The sequence below is a fragment of the Carlito syrichta genome, unplaced genomic scaffold, assembly GCF_000164805.1.
Source record: "Carlito syrichta isolate Samal-C Ts95f unplaced genomic scaffold, Tarsius_syrichta-2.0.1 Scaffold312159, whole genome shotgun sequence".
NCBI classification, from domain to species: Eukaryota; Metazoa; Chordata; class Mammalia; order Primates; family Tarsiidae; genus Carlito; species Carlito syrichta.
Genome location: NW_007256255.1, coordinates 292,545 through 311,492, shown reverse-complemented (window position 1 = coordinate 311,492; position 18,948 = coordinate 292,545). Strand labels below are relative to the sequence as shown.

Below are 18,948 nucleotides of genomic sequence, written 5' to 3'. Positions count from 1 at the left end.
CTGGGCTCTGGCAATCCTTCCACCTCAGCCTTCCAAGTAGCTGGAACTACAGGCGCGCGCTACCACATCCGGCTCATTTTTGATTTATTGTAGAGACGAGGTCTCGCCAGGTTGCCCAGGTGGGTCTCGAACCCGCGGGCTCAGGCAATCCACTCACCTCAGCCTCCCAAAGTGCTGGGATTTACAGGCTGAGCCATCAAGCCCAGCCTCTTTTTTTTTTTTTTTGAGTTGGGGTCTCACTCTGTTACCCAGGCTGGAGAGCAATAGCACAATCACAGCTCTCCACAACCTCGATCTCCTGGGCTCAGGCGATCCTTCCACCCCAGCCTCCCAGGTTGCTGAGACTAGAGGCACATACCACCATGCCCGGTTAATTTTTTTATTTATGTAGACACAAGGTCTCGCTATGTTACCTAGGCTGGTCCCCAACTACTAGGCTCAAGAGATCCTCTTCCTCAGCCTCCCAAAGTGCTGGGATTACAGGCATGAGCCACCACACCAAGCCCTAAGCATTTATAACAGAAGTAGACACAGATATTTACCATAAGGTCTAGAAACAGGTGGACACTGATGCATAATAAAAGTACAATAAACACGTTCTTTAAAATGGATCTCTTTTAACCAAAGTTTGCTCTTTTTCCAAACTTAGTATTTACTCTCAGAAATAAATGAGCTACAGTTATCCTGAGATTTTTTATGAGCATGAAATGTGTTTTATAAATCCAATAGTCAGCATCATAATATTCTGTCTCTTTACTACTGACCACATGGATTAAAAAACCTGGATTACAGGAATTTCTGCTCAATGGTCACCTACATACCTTCTGCACTGGAATCCAGACTGAAGTCCTGACTCTGTAATATTTTCTCCACAATGTCATCTGCATCCACTCTGGTGTCATCAACTCGCTTCAGCTGAGATTCTACAGAATCTTGTTTCACTGGGCATCTTTGAAAAGAATTAAATTATTTCCCCCTTTTTATTAATTACATTGTGAAAACAAAGGTTTTTTTAAAGTTTAAATTTATCCTTTAAACTAAAAGGATACCTGTTGACTTTTTCTGAAGCCGTGTCTTCTTTATCAGCCGTATCAAGATTTGGCTCTGTGATTTTTTGCTCCATTTCATCACATGGCTCGAGAATACTCTCAACCCCTGTTGAGGTGCTTCCCACTGAGGTATTTCTCCTGTGGCAGAGCTCAGAGAAACTAGATGACCGGGAGTGACAGGTGCTATAACCTGTCAGAGAAGATCACCTTAGATACAATACTAATGTCAAACACACTGTGATCTCACAGAGAAGGTCACCTTGGATACAATACTAATGTCAAACACACTGCAATCACACAGAGAAGGTCACCTTAGATACAATACTAATGTCAAATACACTGTGATCTCACAGAGAAGGTCACCTCGGATACGAAACTAAGATCACCTAGGATACGATACTAATGTCAAACACACTGTGATCAAACAGAGAAGGTCACCTCGGATATGATTCTAATGTTAAACATACTATGATCACACAGAGGTCACCTCAGATATGATATTAATGTCAAACACACTGTGATCTCACAGAGAAGATCATCTCAGATACAATACTAATGCCAAACATACTGTGATCACACAGAGAAGGTCACCTCGGATACGATATTAATGTCAAACACATTGCAATCACACAGAGAAGGTCACCTTGGATATGACACTAACGTCAAACACGCTGTGATCTCACAGAGAAGATGACCTCAGATACAATACTAAAGTCAAACACATTGCAATCACACAGAGAAGGTCACCTCGGATATGATACAAATGTCAAACACACTGCAATCTCACAGAGAAAGTCACCTCAGATATGATACTAATGTCAAACACACTGCGATCACACAGAGGTGAGTCACCTTGGATACGATACTAATGTCAAACACACTGGGATCTCACAATGAAGGTTACCTTGGATATGATACTAATGTCAAACACACAGCGATCTCACAGAGAAAGTCACCTCAGATATGATACTAATAGCAAACACACTGTGATCGCACATTGATGGTCACCTCAGATACGATACTAATGTCAAACACACTGCAATCACACAGAAGTCACCTCGGATATTGATACTAATGTCAAACACACTGTGATCTCACAGAGGTCACCTTGGATATGATACTAATGTCAAACACACTATGATCACACAGAGAAGGCCACCCTAGATACTATTCTTATGTCAAACATACTGCAATCTCACAGAGACAGTCACCTCGGATACAACACTAATGCCAAACACACTGTGATCTCACAGAGAAGATCACACTTTCCCACACCATCACAGCTTCAAGTCCCTCTAGAACAACAAGGAATACAATTTCATGTTAGCCTCTACCTGACACTTTTGACTGCTGGCTTGCATAGCTTGATGTTCTAGAATGCCCACAGGCACCAAGTTCATCTGGAACGGAGGCACTCTTTGTGGAAAGATCTGCAAAATGTCATAACATATTACTATTAATGCCAACACATTAACGGCTCGTTTGTATTCTAATCTGTATTCTAATTTTTTTGTTTTTGTTTTTTGAGTTGGAGTCTCACTCTGTCGCCCCGGCTGGAGTGCAGTAGCACACTCACGGCCACCGCAGCCTTGACCTGCTGGACTCAGGTGAACCTTCCGCCTCAGCCTTCCAAGTAGCTGGAACTACAGGCATGTGCTACCATGCTTGGCTAATTTTTACTTATTTATTTATTGCAGAGATGAGGTCTCACCAAGTTGCCCAGGCTGGTTTTGAACCCGTGGGCTCAGGCAATCCTCTCACCTCGACCTCCCAAAGTGTTGGGATTATAGGCCACCACGCCCAGTTGTATTCTAATTTTAAAAACTCTGCCAAGTTCATTATCAAGAAAAATAAGTTATGGCTGGGTGTGGTGATTCATACCTGTAATAACAGCACTTTGGGAGGCTAAGGCAGGAGGTTTGCCAGAAACTTGAGACCAGCCTAGGCAACATAGAGAGTTTTCATCTCTACAAAAAATTTAAAAATTAGCCAAGTATGGTGACATGTGTCTATAGTCCCTGCTTCTCGGGAAGCTGATGCAGGAAGATTGCCCGAGCCCTGGAGATGGAGGATCTGAGCCATGATCATACCACTGCACTCCAGCCTGGATGACAGAGTGAGACCCTAATTAAAAAAAAAAAAAAAAAAAGTAAAGCGATAGACATCTTTTTAAATCAGAACAAATGGAAACAACTGCATTGAAAAGAAATACAAACTACTTAAATACTTTAGTTCAGCTGGGCTCGGTGGCTCAGCCTGTAATCCTGTGCTTTGGAAGGCTGAGGTGAGTGGATTGTCTGAGCCTGCAGGTTCGAGATCCACCTGGGCAGCCTGGCAAGACCTCATGTCTACAATAAACCAAAAAATCAGCTGGGCATGGTAGCGCGTGCCTGTAATTTCGGCTACTCGGAAGGCTAAGGTGGAAGGATCGCCGGAGCCCAGTGGGTCGAGGCTGCGGGGGCGACAGAGTGAGACTCCAACTCAAAAAAACAAAAAAAACAAACAAAACAAAAAACTTTAGTTCACTGAAGAATTATAATATTTTTTGTAACATTTAGCGGCCGGGCTCGGTGGCTCAGCCTGTAATCCCATGCCTTTGGGAGGCTGAGGTGAATGGATTGCCTGAGCCCGCGGGTTCGAGACCCGCCTGGGCAGGGACACCTCATCTCTACAATAAATCAAAAAATCAGCCGGGCGTGGTAGCGCTTGCCTGTAATTCCGGCTACGCGGAAGGCTGAGGCGGAAGGATCGCCGGAGCCCAGCAGGTCGAGGCTGCGGTGGCCGGCAGTGGCCACTGCACTCCAGTCTGGGCGACAGTGAGACTCCAACTCAAAAAACAAAACAAAACAAAACAAAAAAAACATTTAGCAGCAGCATCTTAAAACTACTACAGTTTTTGTGTCTGGCATTTTTCTATTAAAAATAAGACAGGTGTATTCTTATAAATTCTCATAAAATTGCTAGGTTTTAGTGTGGTTTCTGAGGAAATACTGCTTCCTCAAAAATCCATCACAGGAGGAAAATGAAAGAGCATGTTATGACTTTAAAGTCAGTGTTGCTAGTCTAGGTTGTAATTTGGGCAATGATTGTGGCTTACATCAACACAGCAGGGACTGCAGCCCTGGGAGTAAAAGTTCTTAGGAAACTGATTACAGTATTGAGTTTCAAAGTGAATGTACAAAAAGCAGTGTCGAGGCCAATTTTAGGAGCCCCCTGATCACATGCATATTCCAGGTACCTCTGACGTATTTCCAGAACCAGGCTTCCTCCCACAAAATGTAGAACTGTGACCACTTTCCTTAGGGTGAAATGTTTGGAAACTGGAACAGTTTTTAACTTAGAAGCAGAAGGAAAGCAATTTTTTTTTTTGAGTCAGAGTCTCACTCTGTCACCCAGGCTGAAGTGCAGTGGCACACTCATGGCCACTGCAGCCTCAACCTGCTGGACTCAGGTGATCCTTCTGCTTTGGCCTTCTATGTAGCTGGCACTACAGGCATGTGCCACCATGCCCGGCTAATTTTTTAATTTATTGTAGAGAGGAGGGCTCACCAAGTTGCCCAGACTGGTCTCAAACCCATGGGCTCAGGCAATCCTCTAACCTTCGCCTCCTAAAGTGCTGGGATGACAGGTGTGAGCCACTGCGCCCGGCTAGGAGGAAAGCAATTGAGTCAAACAGCGATCAGAGTAGCAGTTCTATAAATGATATTAAATGCAGCTGGCCTAACCAATGCTGCCTAATGAGTGAGCTATGGTGAGTGGTCCTTCTTCAAAGGCTTCTCATTTCCAGACATCTGTGAGTATCTGAGCATCTCTACAGCGGTCCTCATCTCAAAGGAAGCTCCCACGACATCTGAACTCAGAGTTGGTGCATCCTGAGAACTATATAGTCCTAACCCTCCTTTTGGCTCAGATCTTAAGTCATTCATAAATCTTATGGTTCTCCTCTTTTTTTATTTTTGAGTTCAGGTCTCACTCTGTCACCTAGGCTGGAGACAAGGTCTCGCTTTGTTGTCCAGGCTGGTCTCGAACTCCTTGGCACAAGGAATCCTCCTGCTTGAGCCTCCCAAAGTGCTGGGGTGATAGGCATGAGCCACCGTGCCTGGCCATTTTTGTTTATTTTTTCAACATGAGAAAGAATAAATGCTGAAGGGAAGGAACTAATGGTTAAACATACTCAAAGAATTCAGTGATCCTAAATCAGGAAATTTTGAGGTCAGCATTATCTGTACAAAACCACGTACTGGCACATGGGGAAAGGTGGTGAGGGTGTGACTTACGTCACTTCACTTTTCTTTCCATTTTCCCCAACAACACATCCTGCTCACATAACGTGGGAGGCAGAAGGAAGCTCCTAGGCCCTTTCCCTCCAGCTCACTTGACGTTTTCCCCACCCGGCTTTTAGTCCTGGCAGAGATTCCAACTCCTGCTGGAAGTCGGCCTGGAAAAGCACATCTCAAGGTGTGGTCGGGGAGCCCCTTCGTGATGCAGCATTTCAGGCCCTAGCCCAGATCTACGGAATCAAACACTCTGGCCTCTGCCAGCGACCTGTGTTTTAACACGCCCTGCAGGTGACTGTGATGTACACTGAGGCGTAAGAACCACTGATCAAGTATTCGTGGAAGAGAAGCCACCATGAGAGGGACTGGCAGCAGCTGCTGGGTCCCTAGAATGGGAGAAACCCTGCAGTTACCCTGGACAGTAAACACATACGTGGGGGATATCACCGCAACATTTCATTTTTAATCTGCTAGTGTATGATACTTTAAAGCATTGGCTTAGGTAAGAATTGTGTCATTAAAAATTCGCTGGTACTTACTGGACCATTTCAAGTCATATACTCATAACATTTTATTTTTATTTTATTTTATTTATTTATTTATTTTTGAGTTGGAGTCTCACTCTGTCGCCCAGACTGGAGTACAGTGGCCGCTCCTGGCCACCACAGCCTCGACCTGCTGGGCTCCAGCGATCCTTCTGCCTCAGCCTTCCAAGCAGCCGGAATTACAGGCATACGCTACCACGCCAGGCTGATTTTTTGATTTATTGTGGAGATGAGGTCTTGCTGCCCAGGCGGGTCTCGAACCCGCGGGCTCAGGCAATCCACTCACCTCAGCCTCCCAAAGGCGCGGGATTACAGGCTGAGCCACCGAGCCCGGCTTATTTTATTTTTTGAGTCAGGGTCTCACTCTGTCACCCAGGAAGGAGTGTAGTGGTGCAATCACGGCTCGCCATAGCCTCATTTCCTGGGCTCAGGAGATCCTCCTGGCTTAGCCTCCTGAGTAGGTGGGACTACAGGTGCATGCCACCACATCTGGTTAATTTTTAATTTTTTGTAGAGACGAGGTCTCACTATGTTGCTCAGGCTGATCTCAAACTCCTGGGCTCAGGCGATCCTCTTGCCTTAGCCTCTTTCTTTGCGTCAGTCTCATTCTGTTGCCCAGGCTAGAACGCAGTGGCACGCTCAGGGCCGCTGCAGCCTCGACCTGCAGGGTTCAGGTGATCCTACCACCTCAGCCTTCCAGGTAGCTGGAACTATAGGTGAGTGCCACCAAGCTCGGCTTATTTTTTTGACTTACTGTAGAGATGAGGTCTTGCCAAGTTGCCCAGGCTGGTCTCGACCTGTGGCCTCAGGCAATCCTCTCGCCTCGACCTCCCAAAGTGCTGGGATTACAAGCTTCAGCCACTGCACCCGGCCTTGCCTTAGACTCCCAAAGTACTGGGATTACAGACATGAGCCACTGCACAAGGCTTCATATACATGTAACATTTTAAATATGGAAGAGCTTTGGGAATCTTTTAGGACATTAAGTAGGACTGTTGCTCACACACTAAAAACCCAGGGGGCTCCATGTCCATACCTGCAATTCCAAGATGAACCTTGAGGGTCTCTCCACCTTTTCTATCTTCTTGCAGAGATTCAGATTCCCCAGCAATTGGGATAGACATGGATGTGGAGGGAGGCCTGGAAATCAACATGCTAAGGATCAGAACTTGACTTATACGTGAGCCTGAACGTTAAAAGTATGGTTAGATGCTGGTGAAGATGCAAGCCTTAGCATGAGCTGTCTAGTAGTGTTACCCCCTGAAACTTAAAGTCATAAAAATCAACAAATAGCGGGTAAGCATCTTTTCAAAACCTCAGTAAGACTCATGAGGAGAAAAGGCTTTTTACACAGCAAAAAAGATGAGACCAGAGAGGGCACTGCCTCCACGGAGTCCTGAAAGGAGAGGACTGTGTCGTGTGTACCCAGTACTGATCAATGCAGGAGGGCTTCGGCTGTCAGGTCAACTCAGGAAGGCGTCTGTTGAGTTGTGGAGGAAAGCACTGAGGCCCTCTGTGTCCGAGGTTGAGAGGGGAATACCTCCTGCCTCCTGCTTCAGGGTCTTTTCTCTTGCTGGCTCCACCAACTTCTTTTTTTCAGTTGGGGTCTCACTCTGCCGCCCAGGCTGGAGTACAGTGGCAAGATCACAGCTCACTGCAGCCTCGACTCCTGGGCTCAGGCGATCCTTCCAAATCAGACTGCCCAGTAGCTAGGACTACAGGTGCGCATCACCACACCTGGTCAATTTTTAAAATTTTTTGTAGAGATGAAGTCTCACTATGTTGCCCTGGCTGGTCTTGAACTCCTGGGCTCAAGCAATCCTCCCACGTTGGCCTCCCAAAGTGCTGGGATTACAGGCGTGAGCCACTGTGCCTGGCCCATATACTCTTGTTTATTTACGATCATCTTTCTATTCGTTTTTTAACACAGTAAAACTCCTCATAAGAATTGTTTACACTGTCTCTGATTTTTCTCCTCCCAAACGCTCTTGAACCCACTCCAGAAGGCGTCTAAGAGCATTCTACTCAAGTGCCTGTCAAAGTCACCAATGGTCTCTGTATGACAAATCCTAAGGACAATTTGCAGTCTCCATCTTCCGAGAGCCACTTCAGTAGTGCGTGACGCAGGTGACCACTCCCTTCTGTGGAAACCCTTTCCCCATGTGGCTTCAGGACAGGACTTGCCTCCTTCCTTCTAGCTCACTGGCTGGTCCTTTGCTGATTCTTCTCTATCTTCTCAACTCGTGACATGCTGGAGGGCCCACACTGCAGTGTGGTCTTCCCTTTTCTTTGTTTATACTCTGTTCCTCTCATCATTTACTTATTATTCTTTTTTGAGTCAGAGTCTCACTCTGTCACCCAGGCTGGAGGCATGTTCACGGCCACCGCAGCCTCGACCTGCTGGGCTCAGGCGATCCTTCCTCTTCAGCCTTCTGAGTAGCTGGAATTGCAGGCATGCGCCCCCACGCCAGACGAATTTTTTGATTTATTGTAGAGACGAGGTCTTGCCATGTTGCCCAGGCTGGTCTCGAACCCGTAGGCTAAGGCAATCCATGCTCCCCAGCCTCCAAAAGTGCTGGGATTACAGGTGTGAGCCACCAGGCCCGGTTAACAAATACATTTCTACTACACTTTCAGATAAATATGGGCATCAACTTACGTTTTAAAACATGGGTCACCAGACATCAGCTGCATACTAATCAAAACCTAAACAGAAGAGCAAGAAATATCATGATTACAAAAAGATTTCTTGAGGGCAGAAGCCACGTCCTACTAAAGTACACTTCCTCCACAATACCTAGATCAATATTTTCTGTTTAGAGAGAACTAAATGAGATGATTGTTGAATTGGGTTATTTCCAATATAGATCAGTAGTCTCTAATCTTTGTGGCATCAGGGACCCGTTTTGTAAAAGACAATTTATCCATGTACAACTGGGGGGGGGATCATCAGGCATTAGATTCTCACAAGGCGGGTGCAACCTAGATCCCTTGTATGTGCAGTTCACAATAGGGTCCACGCTCCTATGAGAATCTAGTGCCGCCACTGATCTGACAGCAGATGGAGCTCCGCTCACCCGCCATTCATCTGCTGCGCGGCCTGGTTTCTAACAGGCTGTGGACTGGTACTATTTAAAATCATTACAATTTTAAAAATCATTTTTTAAAATTCATTTCCAACATTCAAAACTGGTAACTGTAAAAATGGGGGTGGAGATGATGTAAACAAAAAGCAATAACAATGATTGACCAGTCAGACTCCTCCTGGTGTGTGGCTGTGCTCATTTAATCTGTCTTCACCCCCAAAGTCCCATGGTGCCTAAGTGTCTAGACATGTTTTCCTCTGACTTGCCATGTTGATGCTTTTAAGGGGTGTCTGCTGGGGGCTTCTCAGAGTAGAAAGCTTCTGATCTTTGTTCCAGCCTTGGATTAATTTTTAACGTTTTTCTAATACTTTCTGAAATGCTGTTATTCTCTAGTTGCTGATGGCCTTTTTCTTTTCTTTTTTTTTTTTTTTTGAGTTGGAGTCTCACTCTGTCGCCCAGACTAGAGTGCAGTGGCCGCTGCCAGCCACCGCAGCCTCGACCTGCTGGGCTCTGGCGATCTTTCCGCCTCAACCTTCCAAGTAGCTGGAACTACAGGCGTGCGCTACCACGCCCAGCTAATTTTTAAATTTATTGTAGAGATGAAGTCTTGCCAAGTTGCCCAGGTGGGTCTCGAACCCACGAGCTCAGGCAATCCACTCACCTCAGCCTCCCAAGGCGCGGGATTATAGGCTGAGCAACAAAGCCCGGCTGCTGATGGCCTTTTAACAATCAGTCACAGGACCTTTGTATGTTCTTATGGGAATAATAGTAATGAGAACAGTAATAACAACAACATTAACAACAATCATGATTTGAGAATACATTATGTGTCAGGGATACACTGAGTGTTTAATATGCATTCTTTCCTTTGATCTTTAACCCTCCTAAAAGAGTGTGGCACTTTCATTTTAAGTCCAGGGAGATGAAGCATATTTTCAAAATTAGATCACTAGTAAGGAGCAGAGCTGAGATTTGAATCCAGGACTGCGTATACCAAAATCCATGGTCTCAGTGAGTACCAGGATATGTCTGTTACTCTGTGTTTTCCAGGTAATGGCTGGCATGGGTCTTACATAACCTTAAGTCACTCACATTATTTAATTATCCCAGTGGCTCCATGACTATTTTTTTCTTGTTTAAATGCCAAGCCTATCCTGCTGTGCCAATTTCCTCATCACCTCTTAAGTCTTTCTTTCCTTTTTTTTCCTCATTCCAAGTAGTGTGATGAAAAGCTCTTCTCTCATAGAACCCTGTGGTCTGCTTTCCAACTCCCTTTAAACAGCACTCCAGACCTCATCAACAAGAGTACCTGCATAATCAATGTTTGTATACCTAACCCTGAATTGTACCCCACATCTTTATAATAAAAATAAAAATAATAATAATAAAACAGCACTCTCTTATTTTTTAAAGTCAGAGTCTAGCTCTGTCACCCAGGCTGGAGTGCAGTGGCATGATCATGGCCCATCACAGCCTTGACCTCCTGGCCTCAGACAATCCTTCCACCTCAGCCTCCCAAGTAGCTGGGACTATAGGTGTGTGCCAACATACCTGGTTTATTAAAAAATTTTTTTTCTCAGTGGACATTATTGATAAGCCATTGCTTTGCTTGGTCAAACTTTGTATTTGCTGAACTGTCATTTTAATTGCTGTAAAACTGCGTTGTCTCTCCATTGAGCATGGTTAGAAAAGGGTTTCACTAACATTGCGATTCTTATAATAGGAAATGTTCTTGTGCTTTTTATGTATTTCTGCCTCATTTGGGTGTTTGTTGCTTCCCTCACACACCCAGCATGAGCATGTATATGTTATAGAAACGGTCTACTTTTATAAATAAGCTTTTTAAAAGAAAAGAAAAATTTTTTTTTTGTAAAGATGAGGTCTTGCTATGTTGGTCAGGCTGGTCTTGAATTCCTGGACTCAAACAAGTCCCGCGCCTCAGCCTCCCAAAGTGCTGGGATTACAGGTGTGAGCCACTGTGAATAGCCTGTACTCTTGAGTATCACGGACATCTCAGAAAAGGGGTGGAGATGGCATAGGGAGCATTTAGGAGATCGTGTAGTGAAACAGAACAGAGAAGTGAGACAGCGGTCAGAGGAGAGAAGAAGTTGGTTTTTATCTTTTTTTTTTTTTTTTTTGAGTCAGAGTCTCACTCTATCGCCCAGGCTGGAGTGCAGCGGCAAGCTCACGGCTATCGCAGCCTCGACCTGCTGGGCTCAGGTGATCCTTCCACCTCAGTCTTCCAAGTAGCTGGAACCACAGGCATGCACCACCACACCCGACTAATTAGGACTATTTTTTTTAAGAGTCAGGGTCTTGCTATGTTGCCCAAGCTGGTCTCAAACTCCCGATGGTAAGGAGACAGCAGAGATCAGGAAGGCAGAGAGTGTTACGGTGGAATGACATGGTCTTCAGAAGAGCTGTGTTCTTTGTGGAACCAAGTGGGAGAAATAGTGTGCAAGAATTACTGGGGAGCCAGAAGGAAACCACTCAGGAGCGGGCCCTAAGGAACATGAGTGTCTCAGATTAAAACGTTATTTCAATCTCAAAACCCTGTAACTCAGAGAAGGATTATCCATCTTCTTATGTAGGAAATATGAAGAAACAAGACCATGTACCAAGAAGCAGAAGACAGGCATTCGGGTCCCTGCTCTGCCATCAGCTACTTCTGTGCAACACATAACCTTCAGAGTCAGCTTCTTCATCTATAAAATGGGAATGACTATTGATTCCATCTGTCTAACCCATCCAGCTCATGGACAGATGGACAGGGGTTCTGCAAAATTTTCAGAGGTATAGAACCTTAAAAGTATCAAATCAGCTGGGTACAGTGGCTCATGCCTGTAATCCCCGCACTTTGGGAGGCGGAGGTGAGAGGATTGCCTGAGCCCAGGGGTTCGAGACCAGCCTGGGCAACTTGGCGAGACCTCATCTCCACAAAAAAAAAGTTGGGCATGGTGGCGCTTGCCTGTGGTTCCAACAACTAGATGGCTGAAGTGGAGGGATCACCTGAGCCCAGCCGGCGGAGGCTGCAGTGGCCATGAGCGTGTCACTGCACTCCTGCCTGGGTAACAGTGAGACTCTTACTCAAAAAAAAAAAAAAAAAAAAAGTATCAAATCAACACGGTTTATATCACAATGCTTTTCTAATTTCTTGTCCTCTTTCACCATTTCCCCCCCATCCCAACTACCCATCCCACCTTTCTTTATGGTTGCTAAATTTGTGCAAGTGATTAATTGACTATAATAACCATGTTAAGCATTTTCACAGCTTCAGAGTTTCATCTTTACTGAAATACAAAGGTTGAAAACTGCAGGTAAGAAGGTAATTATTTGTTCCACTAACTTTTGACCATCCAGTTTTTATTCAGAATTAATTCCTTTCTTCTTATTTGATAACTTACCAACACAGGGTAACCAGACTAAAACAGTGAAAAATGTATGCAGGGGGTTTTCCTAATAGTAGTGCAAAGTACTTTACAAATATTTTCTCAACTGATCCCACTTAATACTGCCATGAACTCTATGAAGCTTATATTCTCTCGTTACTAAAACACGCTCCTGATGGTACTTGGAAACATGCAGATGCTCAGAAGTGCGTTCCATCTGTCTCTTCTTTTTTTTTTTTTTTTTTTTTTTTTTTTGAGTTGGAGTCTCACTCTGTTGCCCAGGCTAGAGTACAGTGGCATGCTTCCGGCCATCGCAGCCTCGACCTGCTGGGCTCAGGCGATCCTTCCACCTCAGTCTCCCAAGTAGCTGGAACTATAGGTGCATGCTACCACGCCCAGCTAATTTTTTTTTTTTTTGAGTTGGAGTCTCACTCTGTTACCCAGACTGGAGTGCAGTGGTACGCTCCCAGCCACCGCAGCCTCGACCTGCCGGGCTCTAGCAATCCTTCCGCCTCAGCCTTCCAAGTAGTTGGAACTACAGGCGTGCGCTACCATACCTGGCTAATTTTTGATTGATTGTAGAGATGAGGTCCAAATTGCCCAGGTGGGTCTCGAACCCGGGGGCTCAGGCAATCCACTTGCCTCGGCCTCCCAAAGAGCTGGGATTACAGGCTTGAGCCACTGCGCCTGGCCCATCTGTCACATCTTTACAAGATAACCCAGTGACTTGTACTCATCACAGCTGTTCTTCAAGTCACCTTTTGGGAGCTATAAAACATTTCAAGGTATTCATTCACTTATCAAGCTCCTTCCTCCCTATGAGCTCTTACATTGCAGTGGTGTGTATATCCGTCTCTGAACGTTAAAAGCCCCAAAGAGAAACACCTTAGTGTCACGGAGGTGAGCATTTATTACTTTTCCCAGCTTCTGTGATTTGGAAAGGTTTTTTTCCTGATGGTGAATATTTTAGGGATGTGATCAGCTTTGATCTCAGAACTGATTCACTTCTTGTCCTTGACAACCTATACCTATGGTCATTTAAAGGCAGAGCATCTCATTTGTTGACAAATAAATCTTGAAATGTGCTTACTTTAAGGATAGAATTGTCCTGTCTTGTATTTTTGGTGTCATAGCCTTCCAGTAAACAGCGACGAGTGGTACTTCCTGATCCAGCAAACTCTGCCAGGTTTAGATCTGCAAAGCCCAGCTAAGAAAAGAAAGAGAATTCTATTAATAGGTCATCTAGTAGGCTTCTATCATACTCCCCTTAAAATAAACATTCTACCCATGTCCTAGACGAATCTTCTCCAGCTTCAGTCATTGGCAATTTTTCCGTCTTAATATACCTGTTCTATTATTTGCTTTATATGTGTCTTTAAATTGATTCACTTTATCTATCATCTAAACGTCTGTCTGTCTAGCTATCTGAGTCGGGGTCTCACTCTGTTGCTCAGGCTGGAGTGCCGTAGCATGATCACGGCTCACTGCAGCCTCGACTTCCTAGGCTCAGGTGATCTTCCACCTCATCCTCAAGAGCAGCTGAGACTACAGGCACACACCACCATGCCTGGCTAATTTTATTTTTTGTAGTGATGAAGTCTCACTGTGTTGCCCAGGTTGGTCTTGAGCTCCTGAGCTCAAGCAATCCTCCCATCTTGGCCTCTAAAAGTGCTGGGATTACCAGCATGAGCCACTGCACCCGGTCCACTTTTTATAAGGATTTATTACCTATTCTACTCTTGTCCTAAGCTATAAGGTATCTGAAATCACGGATTTGACATACTGAATATAATTTTTTTTTCTGAGTCAGAGTCTCACTCTGTCGCCCAGGCTGGAGTACAGTGGGATGCTACTCACAGCCACCACAGCCTCGACCTGCTGGGCTCAGGCAATCCTTCCGCCTCAGCCTTCCAAGTAGCTGGAATTACAGGCATGCGCCACCATGCCCAGCTAATGTTTTGATTTTACTGTAGAGACGAGGTCTCACCATGTTGCCCAGGCTGGTCTCTAACCCATGGGCTCAAGCAATCCTCTTGCCTCAGTCTCTTAAAAGGCTGGGATTATAGGCATAAGCCACCATACCCAGCTAAATATAATTTTTCTGTACACAATAAGATAAATATGTTGCTGTTAAATTAAAGTAAAAATAATGTATACCAAACAACTAAAATAATCACAAGTAGCAGCGATGCTTACACCATACTATGGAAAACATCAGCTGATCAACTAGGACCATTTGCGAACACACAGAGAAGAATGATCAGATGCCCCATTCGAGCTCTGGCTCTCTGCTGAGTTGGCCCCTGGCGACTGCAGAAGATTGCAGGTTCCCAAGTGTTCACTCTTCATACAAGCACTGGAATGATCTAAGTAAACCACATGCTTTCTTTGGTTTTAGCCCTTCCCAACTGCCTCCAACTTCCACATTTGCCTTGCTGGTCACCCTTGGGCTGAATCTCTCTTTAGGAAACCGAATCCTCCCTTTCCCAGAGCCCTGTTCCACACCAAGCCTCTGCTGCTACGCAGGGTTCAGCTCAAGCCTGCCCCCCCACTTATGACTACCCAGGTGCGGTCCCTGTTCCCCACAGCTGCCCAAGGTGGCCCTACAGTCTTCCCTCTGACGTTGGTTGCTCAGTCCTGCTTCCCATTTCCAAGGGGTGCATCAAATCAACCCCATTATATTAGTATCATCATTTTCATTTTCTTGATTTTTTTTTGTAGAGACGGGGTCTTACTATGTTGCCTAGGCTGGTCTTGAACTCCTGGCCTCAAGAGATCCTTGCTTTGGCCTCCCAAAGTGCTGGAATTACAGGCGTGAGCCACCATGCCTGGCCTGTATCATTATTTCTTGAACAAATGAAGTCTACTCTACATGACTAAGTGTACATAGAGTCTTTTATTAACAACCAAAAAATGAATTGACCTTGCAATTAATTAAGCACATCACCATGAATATAATAAAAAACTATGCATTTCAAACACTGGTATGATTTTATTTATTTGTTGAGTCAAGGTCTCCCTCTGTCGCCCACACTGGGGTACAGTGGCAAAAATCTGGCTCATTGCATCCTCCAACTCCTGGGCTCAAGCCATCCTCACTGCTCAGCCTCCCAAGTAGCTGGGACTACAGTCGTGTGCCACCATGGCTGGACAATTTTTTTTTATTTTTTGTAGAGATGAGGTCTCACCATGTTGCCCAGGCTGGTCTTGAACTCGGGCTCAAGCAATCCTCCCATCTTGGCCTCCCAAGGTGTGGAATTATAGGTGTAAGCCTCCCATACCTGGCACTGCTGAGATTTTAAGTTTTTACTTCAAGGTTTTAAAACAACAGTGGGTACCTATGAATGGCATTCAAGACAAAGATTTTAATTTCAGAAGAAAGCATGATTTTAGCAGCTTTTTTTTTTCTGAGTTGGAGTCTCCCTCTGTCACCCAGGCTGGAGTACAGTGGCACGCTCACGGCCACCACAGCCTTGACTTGCTGGGCTCTGGCAATCCTTCCACCTCAGCCTACCAAGCAGCTGGAACTACAGGCATGTACCACCACACCCAGCTAATTTTTTTATTTATTGTAGAGACGAGGTCTTGCCAAGTTGCCCAGGTTGGTCTCGTACCCCTGGACTCAGGCCATCTTCTCACCTCTGCCTCCCAAAGTGCTGGGAGGACAGGCATGAGCCACCACACCTGGTTGATTTTCGTAGCTTTTAACCGGTACAAAAAGAATGAAGGAGAGTAGGTGACGGGTCACAAGCCCCAGATGAATAAGTCCTACATACTTCAAGCAACAGGCAACACCCAGCTAATTCACATGCTCACTCTGGTCTGAATACCTCTTTTGGGGGCCAACAGAGCAACAAGAAAAGCGTGGGCATGTTCAGGACAAAGCCACACGCAACTGAGCATGAGAAGATTCATGGGGCCCCCGATCACACATCATCAACACACCTCTTTCACAGAGTACCCTTTCTCTCGGAACTGCCAACATCTCTTTCCCATCCTCCCTTTCTGCGGGTGACCTTGTTTCCTGTATCACTCAGAAAGTAAGAGCCATCAAAAGAGCACTTAACCACGGCAAGCTCTTACCTCCACTCACCTGCCTGCATCTGCGCCCACACTTTCGTCTTCCCACTCAGGACGACAAACGAGCTGGCAGTGTTCCCATCTGAACCACCCGCTCGCCTCTCGCCCACCTAAGTGCGTTGCTTCCGCCCTTCTTTCTGCTCTGTTGCATTCTAAAATCACCCTTCTCTGCTGGGTCCTTCTGAACATCAGCATACAAACGGGCTGGATTTCCTTTCTCTTTTCTTTTGAGTCAGAATCTCACTCTGTCATGCAGTGGCACGATCACGGCTCACTACGGCCTCGACCTAATAGGCTCAGGAGATCCTTCTGCCTCAGTCTACTGAGAAGCTGGGGCTATAGGTGTGTGCCACCACACCCGGCATTTTTTTTTGTTTTTTGTAGAGACGAGGTCTTGCTATGTTGCCTAGGCTGGTCTGGAACTCCTCCCGCCTCAGTCTCCCATAGTGCTGAGGTTACAGGCACGAGCTATCACGCCAGGCATGGATTTTCTTCTATTTTAACGAACACATGAAAAGAAAATAAAACCAAACCTCACCCCATATCTCGCTCAGGCTGTTGGACCATTTTTCTCTCTAGCAAAACTCCTTGGAAGAGCTGTCTCTATGTTGTCTCCACCTCCTCTGTCCCTGGCCACCTGGCCGATTTTCCTTCCCTACTCCTCCTTATTTCCTGCCAGCCACAATATCCTGGTTCTTGAAAATGCCAAGATCTCGGTGGCTCAGCCTGTAATCCCAGCACTTTGGGAGGCCGAGGTGAGTGGACCGTCTGAGCCTGCGGGTTCAAGACCAGCCCAGGCAACTTAGCAAGACCTCAACTCTACAATAAATCAAAAATTAGCTGGATGTGGTAGCATGTGCCCGTAGTTCCGGCTACTCGGAAGGCTGAGGCAGAAGGATCACCAGAGCCCAGCAGGTCAAGGCTGGGGTGGCTGTGAGCGTGCCACTGCACTCTAGCCTGGGCGACAGAGTGAGACTCCAACTCAAAAAAAAAGAAGAAGAAAAAAAAGAAAATGCCAAGAGCAGCCAGGCACCGTGGCTTATGCCTGTAATCCCAACACTCTGGGAGGCTGAGGCGAGAGGATGGCCCGAGTCCAGGGATTCAAGACCAGCCTGGGCAACTTGGCGAGACCTCACCTCTACAATAAACCAAAAAATCAGCCGGGGATGGTGATGCATGCTGCAGTTCCAGCTACTTGTAAGGTTGAGGAGGAAGGATCACCAGAGCCCAGCAGGTGGAGGCTGTGGTGGCCATGAGCATGCCACTTGCACTTCAGCCTGGGAGACAGAGTGAGATTCTGACTCAAAAAAAAAAGAAAAAAGAAAAGGTCAAGATCACCTCACGGTCTTTAACACTCACTATTCTTTGCCTGACACATTCTCTCCTGGACCTTCTCACGGCTGTCTTACTCACTCCACTTTGGTCGGGTGTTCAAGGTCACATCTCAGCGGTGCTTTCCCTAAACTCCTTTCACGTGCCCCTACCCCTCCCCGGCCCTAGCTACACCCTCTACCCCTGCCTGCTCTACCTTTCTCCGTGGTAGTTATAGCTATCATCATATCATGTACTTACATATTTCATTTCTGTTGTTTATTGTCTGTCCCTCCAACGCCCCCATTAGAATGTAAGCTCCACAAATGCAGGGATTTTTGTCTGTTTTGTTCACAGTATCCCCAGGACTTAGAATAGTGACAGAAACAATGCCTGGCACGTGGGAGGCACTTAATACATATTTATTGAATAAAAGCCCACTGGCTTACCACTCACTGCTGTAATGCTGGTATATTACAGTGTCAATAACTTTAAAAGCCTGGGTGCAGTGGTTCGTGCCTGTAATCCCAGCATTTTGGGAGGCTGAGGCGGGAGAATCATTTAAGCCCAGGAGTTTGAGATCAGCCTGGGTAATATAGCAAGACCCCATCTCAAAAAAAAAAGCCAGGCATGGCAGTGCATGCCTGCAGTCCCAGCTACTTGGGAGGCTGAGGCAGGAGGTTGTTTGAGCCTAGGAAGTCGAGGCTGTGGTGAACCATGATTGTGCCACTATACTCTAGTCTGGGAGACAGAGTGAAGCCCTGGTATGACTGCATGTGTAAATGAAAAATTTATATGTTGAAACTCTGATCCTAAGTAGGGTGATAATAGGTTGTGGGGCCTTTGGGAGATAATTAGGTCATGAGAATGGAGCCCTCATGAATGGATTAATACCTTTAAAAAAAGACACCAGGTCTGACAGAGGCTTAACATCCTGGATCTACAAGGAACTCAACGTGCTGAAAAGAAAAAAACAACCCCATTATAAAATGGGCAAAAGATATGAACAGACACTTCTCAAAGGAAGACATCCGAGCAGCCAACAGACACATGAAGAAATGTTCAACCTCACTAATCATCAGGGAGATGCAAATCAAAACCACACTGAGATACCACCTAACTCCAGTCACGATGGCAATTATCAACAACTCAAAAAATAACAGCTGCTGGAGAGGTTGTGGCGAAAAGGGAACACTTCTACACTGTTGGTG

The 18,948-nt window shown here is 45.8% G+C and overlaps 1 protein-coding gene across 1 annotated transcript in view; it reads right to left on the bottom strand.

The window, feature by feature from the left end:
* Window positions 1-18,948, bottom strand: part of FAM102B (family with sequence similarity 102 member B) — a 74,764-nt gene that overhangs the window by 9,819 nt on the left and 45,997 nt on the right. Inside the window, exons 4-9 of the mRNA XM_008069654.2 lie at window positions 13,437-13,553; window positions 8,531-8,577; window positions 6,908-7,011; window positions 2,384-2,479; window positions 1,050-1,239; window positions 822-949 (exon numbers count right to left, since the gene is read on the bottom strand). Coding sequence (XP_008067845.1) covers window positions 822-949; window positions 1,050-1,239; window positions 2,384-2,479; window positions 6,908-7,011; window positions 8,531-8,577; window positions 13,437-13,553 — 682 coding nt within the window. The remainder of the gene's footprint in view (window positions 1-821; window positions 950-1,049; window positions 1,240-2,383; window positions 2,480-6,907; window positions 7,012-8,530; window positions 8,578-13,436; window positions 13,554-18,948) is intronic.